The 7806-nt window shown below is 47.4% G+C and overlaps 1 protein-coding gene across 1 annotated transcript; it reads right to left on the bottom strand.

Moving 5' to 3' along the window:
- Positions 1-527: 527 nt before the first annotated feature.
- Positions 528-1830, bottom strand: Mrpl17 (mitochondrial ribosomal protein L17). The gene is made up of 3 exons (XM_005088282.4): positions 1607-1830; positions 1265-1333; positions 528-955 (listed from the first exon to the last, which is right to left on the bottom strand). Exons 1-3 carry the CDS (start codon positions 1778-1780, stop codon positions 668-670), a joined length of 531 nt encoding a protein of 176 aa, XP_005088339.1. The 5' UTR covers positions 1781-1830; the 3' UTR covers positions 528-667.
- Positions 1831-7806: the final 5976 nt, after the last annotated feature.

Raw genomic sequence — 7806 nt, 5'->3', positions numbered from 1 at the left:
TCCAGCATTCAGGAGGCAGAGGCAGGGCAGTCTGATTTAGTTTCAGGACAGCCAGGATCACAGAGGAAACCCTGTCTCAGAAAGATAAAAAAAGATAAGCAACCAGCCCTGTGTGGTGGCGAACACTTGAAGGCCGAGCACTGGGGAAGCAGGACAGGAGGACTGCAGAACGTTTTGGATGCAGCCTGAATTACAATAGCAGGACTTCCCAAACCGGGCAGTGGTGGCGCACACCTTTAATCCCAGCACTTGGGAGGCAGAGGCAGGTGGATCGCTGTGAGTTCGAGGCCGGGCTGGACCGACAGCCTCCAAAACAATACAGAGAAATCCTGGCTCGTAAAACCACCCCCCCCAAAAAACCCAACAAAACAATAGCAGGACTTCCCTCCCACACCAAGAAGCCAAGCAAAACTGGACCTAAGATTCAAAACCCAAGCTGTGAATTTACTATCTTAGGTGGCTGAGCATCTGGATGCCTCTCACTTTCCAGAAATCCTAGGGGAAGACAAGAAAATCAACTTCATATATCCACATCAGAAATTTATCTACTGTGCAAAGAGAGGACCATGACTTGGCAGGAAGGTCTGGCCCCGGTTTCCACTGTCCACTTGACAATGCTGCTTCCAGTTCTCACACATTACAAGAGCCTTGTACTTTCCAGCTTCAGTTAAGTCTTCGGTGTTTGAGCCCTGTGGGAGCCGTCGAGACTTGCTTCCTGGTTATGGCGCAGGTCCTGCTGCAGACCTAGTAGCAGCTGGTTCAGGAGAGTAAGGTTGCTGTCTCTGCGAGGCACTGGCAGGGGAGGAAGGCAGTTCCCTTTATATTCGATCACTGCCATCTTGGCCCGATCTTGCTCCTTACTATTCGGGATCTGCAGCATTCTTGTGTAGCTCCCATTCTGACCTTGGAACCGAGGCGCTAGTACTTTAAACAGCTTTGGGATTAAGTCCTTCTCCTAGATGGGGAGAATTAATCAGAAGACAACAGTCACAACAGCAGAGGCATCTAACTCTCGATTATTCCCCGAGGTAGGGTTCAAACAGTCTTCAGAGGCGTTCCCCACCAGCCAATCATGTATCAAGTTACCCAGAACCACTTAGAGGGAGTTGAGCAGGTGCACATCCTTTTCCGGTTCAAATAAGAGAAACATTCGCCTAAGGTAGTTCCATAACAGTGGCATACAAGCGAATACCCTGCCTTACATCTACCCGGTGCCCGGTCCTCTAGCGATTCCTTCCCCACCAGCAAGGCAGGGAGCACTCACCGTGAGCCAGAAGTCAGCCATGCGCATGGCTCGTTCGTTGGTGTCTCCTAGCTTTCCATAGTCGATGAGCTGTGAGAACAAAACAAACATCACGAATGCAACACGGAGCAAGAATCGGGGCACCCACCTTAGTCTTCTAACGTCTTACCTTCATCCAGTCACCCCACGCTAAGCTAATTCAGGGCGCTCCCAACTCCGCAGCCCCAACCCAGCCTTCCATCTGCAGCAGCGCGGGAGCAACGTGCTCGGCTGACGGACGGGACTCACTTCCGCGGAGAGGTTTCCCAGCCTGGCCCTAACCCTCGCGCGCACACACACGGCCAGCGCGGCCGCGGCTCTCACCTTCTCCGCGTAGCCCCTCATCTCGTCCACGCGTGCCCATGACGCCTCGATGCGTTCGTGGCGCACTAGGCCCGTGAGCAAGTTCCGCAGCAGGTGGATGCGAGACTCGGGGCCGAGGCCCAGGCGGCGGTAGACGCGGCCGTGGGAGACCGCGGCGGCGAGCGACAGCCTCATGTCCCCACTTGAGTCCCACCTCTCGGGGTGGGTGGGGCGGGCGGAAAGGGAAACTACGGCGGCGGAGGGGCGGAAACAACTCCCGGCGGAGGCATGCGCAGTAGCGCGGCGCGTGGCAGACGTGTGTGTGTGTGTGTGTGTGTGTGTGTGTGTGTGTGCGCGCGCGCGCGTGCGCGTCAGGGTCTGCCTAGCTGGCAGTCTGCGGGAGGGCGGGGCAGACGTGCTGACGTTTCTGGAGCGGCGGGCTGGGCGAGCCTCGGGGACTGCGGCTGCTCGGTGGCGAGCCGGGGATCTCAGCGCCCCCTGGCGGGTTGCTCTTGCGCTGCGGCAGCAGGCTAGCGCGTTCTCGGCGACGGCGACGTCGCCGTCTGGGTGGAGCGTGCCTGGAACTGCGTGTGAGGGGTGGGGCCTTTGTGGGATGTGGCCCTCTTGCCTGAGGAGATGTTGGCTAGGCCGGCCTTCTGAGAGTTTTAGTTTAAAAACCCAGTTTTCATTAGTGGCAGTGAGCTGAATGATGTCCAGGAAAGTCACAAATATTTCACACTTTATTGATGTAAATAAAAATTTAGCTAGATATTTAGTACTAAAAGCTAAAATAATGGAAAATACTTTAACTTAAAAAAATTATTCTGCTCTTAAACAGTACATCCTGACCACAACTTCCCTTCCCTCCATTCCTCCCACACACCCAACATCCTCTCTTCCCCAGAACCCCCCTCCCCAAAAAAAAGATCTGGTCTTCTAGGGACTTCAAACACTTTGCAAGAAGCTCCAAGGGGAGGGACCCAACGGAGGCCTCCAACCTGGGCTCTCTCTCTGCCTAATGTCTGGCTGTGGGTCTCTGTCTACATCTGCTCCCGTCAATTGCCAGAGGCAGCCTCTCTGATGATAACTAGATCAGTCACTGATCTATGAATACAGCAAAATATCATTACTAATCATTTCATTGGTTTCTTTGTCAGTCATGTTTGGTTCTACCATAGGTCTCTGGGCTAAGAAAAACTCTTTTTTTGGTTTTTCGAGACAGGGTTTCTCTGTGGCTTTGGAGGCTGTCCTGGAACTCGCTCTGTAGACCAGGCTGGCCTCAAACTCACAGAGATCCGCCTGCCTCTGCCTCCCGAGTGCTGGGATTAAAGGCGTGCGCCACCAACGCCCGGCCCTAAGAAAAACTTTTACTTAAAAAAATTATTTTCTCTCTGTGTGTATTTCCTCCCATGCTAGCTCAACATCTTTTTTTTTTTTTTCCAAGACAGGGTTTCTCTGTATTGTTTTGGAGGCTGTCGGACCAGCCCGGCCTGGAACTCACAGAGTCAACATCCTTACTGTAAGTGTTTCGGGCGGAACAGGATGGAATAGGAGTGAGTCAGGTATACTGGAACTCGGGAGTCACAGAATACTGAGTGTTTGAGTGTTACACAGCTCAGATGGAAAGGTATCCTGGAGCTCGGGAGCCAAGGACTACCACAGGTTGCAGTAAGCTTAGCTGTTTACAGCCCTGCCTCAGAGAAAGGCTTCCCAGTGTATCCGCTAGGCTCTGGCAGGACAGGGTCTTCCAGCTGGGGATGTTTGCCCAGTGTAGCAGTTTTGCTGGGCAGGAGGCTTCTCGGGAGAAGTTGCTACAGTTCAGCTCTGCTCCCTGAGAGCAGAGAGCAGGGAGCAGGGAGCAGAGTGTAACAACTCTGCTCTGCAAAGGGAAGGTTTCCCCGGGCAAAAGTGTTACAGCCCTGCTTGCTCTGCTCTGCCCAGGGTCGCCTCTGTTCCTTCGATGCAAAAGAAGATCTTCACCCAAAGCTCATCGAAGGGGTTTATTGGAAGGAAGCAGCTGGACCAGCCAAGCTGAACATACACAGGGTTTATATAGGGATTCTTGGGGGCAGGGAAGTTTTTCCAGGATAGGGATTGGTCCGATTTCAGTGCTGAGCTCAGATTGGCTAGAGCTCTGCTCGAGGATTGGTTAGTTTTCTGCACAGGATTAAGGTCAGATTTGGCTCTGGTTTCAGGGCCAAAGTGTGTTTCTTTTTCTGGTCCTTTTTAGCCTTTTGGCTCCAATTTTAGGGCAAGGGTGCATTTCTTTCACTGACTCAGATTCCAGGGACAAAGTGTGTTCCTTTGGCACTGGTTTCAGGGTCAGGGTACATTTCTTTGGTTCTGCTCAGGGTGTGTTTCTTTGACTGGTCCCTTTCCCCTACACTTACTGCTCTCTGAAAACAGTTTTATGGGAGGAATTGGGTGAAAACACAGTCTACCTCTAATGTCTAACAAAATGATGGTCATATTAAGGATTATTAAAAATGAATGTGCTGCAATAGGAGTTGCTATAAAATTGAGGGCAGCAACAAATAAAAACACATTACAAATGGAAAGAAGGAAATTTTAAGATAGTTTGATTTTAGAAAAATAAATTTCTGATCATGTACAATATGAAGTCGAGTTGGCCCAGGGCTTAAGAGGGACTCAGAGTTTGATGGGATCAACATAACCCTTCATATGGTGTTTCACTCTGGAAATAGTGACAAGCTGTTTCTAATTTGGCTTACATTCTTCATGGTATTCTGTCCCCTCCCTGTTTCATTTCCGTGTATTATTAGTGAGGTGAACTGCCTGTTGCTGAAATTGTAAGGTCCTTCAAGGTCAGAGAGGAACTAATTCATGCATTTGGCTTTCTTTGTCTTGCCTCCACCATCAATCCAGTACTCTACTTTTCTGTTTCTCTCAAGACTTAATAGATTAAAAAAATTTGGTGTTCCTTGATAATCTCACCTTTACTTAGAAAAATTATCTTTTCATCTTTCATTTGAAAGAAAATATTTTATCACACCTCAATATCAAATATTTCATTTGTTGTGCTTTTATGTGGTGCATAACCTTTTACTGCCAGGTCTCGATCCATTTCCCCTTTCTGTGAGCTTGAATTCAGAAATGTCATCCATTGCATTGTTTGTAGACTATCTGATTTGCTTTAGATCCTTCCCCTTACCCTAGCTGATGTATTTCTTCACCACTGAAGTTGGATTTTTCCTTTATTCCCTTCTGACCTATTTTTTCCTGACCATGACCAGTAAGAACTTGTAACCAATTCCCCTAAATGAACACACCAAATTCTACCCACCCCACTTCTTGGGACTGTGGGTGTCATGTTCTCTAGTCTACTTCCTGTTTCCTGGGGATGATGACATCCTTAGGGAACCCTGAGAAAAGTGGGATAATGATCAAGTCCTGGGAGAGCTATCTGTGTTGTTTGTTTTCTAGTCTCTGTATAATGGGAAGGTGTAGGGCTTATCTGAAGTCCTGGCTAGAGTAGTCTGTGAGGCTGGGCCATCTCATGTCGCAGCTTTGAAGTTGTTCTGAATGCAAATTTTTGAAGAAACTGCAACTGAGGCATTCTGAGAGGCTGTATCATCTGGGATGTTTGCCTTTTTTCAGATGAGATTGGGCATGTTCAGGGTTGTATGGCCATAGATGCTACTTGTCTTTTTCATTGGTGTCTGGTCCTTTCCTTCTGAAAATAATAAACTTTTAAAAGTAACACACATATCTGCATTAACACAAATATGGATCCTGTGGTGTGCACAATTCAGTTAAAGATGATTTTCTGTTTTATGTTTGAGCAGGTAAAATACAACTGTCAGTTTTATAAGTCTGCTTGGATTTCATAACCAAACCAAAATATAAATCTCCATCCATTGTTGGAGTATCCTGTACTTAAGGTTGCAGTATACCATGTCTGGACAGCTCTCTGGGCTCAGCCCAAAATGGAGGACTCCCTTTCCAGCAGGTCTCCCTGCCTACCTGGATAGTATCTCTAGGTTTGGATGCCTGACCTTTTCTGGAAGTTGTCCCTAAGCCTGGATGCCTGACTTATCTCAAGTGAGACCTTTGGCATAGATACCTGCAGATGCTTTTCCCCTCCTGCCCATATGATAATTAGGTTTTGTGCTTTCACAACTGTGTCGCCAAATGCAGATTAGGTGATGTCCCATCTGCTGTTTCCATCCTATATATTTCTCTTCGCTCTGGAATAAAGGTGAGCTGTAACACTGAAAACTGTCTCCTGGAAATCTTCTTTTGTCATACCCACAAGCCATGTGAACCCTGTTCCCTACTTCTGCTCCCTTCTCCTCCATGGACCAGTGGCCAATGATCCTCCCGAGGAAGGGGACCCACAATCCATGCCATATGAAAGGATGTCACTTAATAATAACTCATGAGGACTCTGTAGCCAACAAGATTTACCAAGTTTCATCTAGTATCAGAGCTGTTCCCATGTCAAGGGATCAGCATATATGTCACCTGTCCTGTAGTTTTTCTAGGTTTCTTCTGTCATGTCTGCAGCCAAGATTTTCAGGAGGTCTCTCCTGGTCAAATCTGGTCTTTATTAATTGTGAAGGAATCCATAGTTTTTTGTTTCCTATAGAAACAAAGGCATAACCTTTCTCCCAGTTCAACACATTTTTTGACTCTTCCCATTTTTTAAATGTGCATTAGTGTTTTGTCATGGGAAGTTTTGGGTCCCCTGAAACTGGATTTGCAGACAGTTGTGAGCTGCCACATGGGTGCTGGGAATTGAACCTGGGTCCTCTGGAAGAGCAGTCTAGTGTTCTTAACCTCTGAGCCATCTCTCTAGTCCCTTGACTTCCATTCTAAAGTTAAGACATCTGTGGTGATATATTGTTTATGATCCAATAAAGCCACTGGAGATCAGAATGCAAAGCCAGCCACACTCATTGGCTATAGAAGTTGGGCACTTCTATATCTCAGGACTCAGGAGACAAAGGCAGATGGATCTCTGTGAGTCTAAGACCACCCTTGGCTACACAAGAGTGAGTTAGTCTAAAAGAGCCCAGACCTTTAATCCCAGCACTAGAGAGGTACATAAGGAAGAAGCAAAGGGTCTCATGTGGAAATTAGTCTCCAGCCACAAAGAGGACAGGAAGAAGTTTAGTTTCCACTCACAGGGAAGACAGGGTTTCCATTTCAGCCTTGGTAAAGGTAAGAGCTACTGGCTAGCTTCGTGTCCTCTCTCTCTCTCTCTCTCTCTCTCTCTCTCTCTCTCTCTCTCTCTCTCTCTCTCTCTCTCTCTCTCCCTCTTTTTGAGACAGGGTTTCCCTATGTAGCTTTCTCCTGGAACTCGATCTATAGAGATCCACCTGACTCTGCATCCTGAGTGCTGGGATTAAAGGCGTGTGCCACCAATGCCCGGCTCTCATTCTTATGTGGTTTATTCTTTTTATATTACTATATTCTCTGTTTAAAGACTTTATTATATATATCTGTATATATATGTATGTATTATATATATGTATATATATGTATATATATATAATATATATATGTACCCATTTTCTTTTCTTTCTTTTCCACGTAAGTACATTTTCAAGCACACCGTAACCTGTGGCCTGGACATGGCACATGCGCGCGCGCGCGCGCGTGTGTGTGTGTGTGTGTGTGTGTGTGTGTGTGTGTGTGTGTGTGTGTGTATCTGCAGCGTTTTTCTGGACATCACATGGTGGCACTGCTTAGCACATGGTACTGGTGGCTGGCTCTACCTTCTTTGGGTCCGGGAGGCAGGGGCAGGCAGCTCAGGGGACCATACCTCTCCAGGCCTTAAGCAGCCTACCTGAGACTATGGTTGCCATGAAGTCACGTGCAACTCATGTTCAGAACTTTTTAAAGTTTTCTCAGGGCCTATGTAAATTTATGGACTATGTATTGGGCACCAAATGTAGTCAGACTTTCTTGTGGGCCTCGAGTTCCAAATAGTGACACAGAAACTTACTTATTAATTATGAAAGCTTGGCCTCTAGTTTAGTCTTATTCCCAACTAGCTTTTACAACTTACATTAACCCGATTCTATTAATCTGTGTCCTGCCATGGGGCCTTTTACTTTTCCTCCACTCTTATATCCCTTGCTCTATGTCTTGCAAGCATCTCCCCCATGCACCTGGATTCATTTCCTGAGTTCCTCTCTCTCCCCTGAAATCCCACTTATTCTGCAACAGATCTAGTGGTGGGTTTTATAATTACT

The sequence above is a fragment of the Mesocricetus auratus genome, unplaced genomic scaffold, assembly GCF_017639785.1.
Source record: "Mesocricetus auratus isolate SY011 unplaced genomic scaffold, BCM_Maur_2.0 Super-Scaffold_4256, whole genome shotgun sequence".
Taxonomy (NCBI): Eukaryota; Metazoa; Chordata; class Mammalia; order Rodentia; family Cricetidae; genus Mesocricetus; species Mesocricetus auratus.
This window is presented reverse-complemented; position numbering and strand designations above follow the sequence as displayed.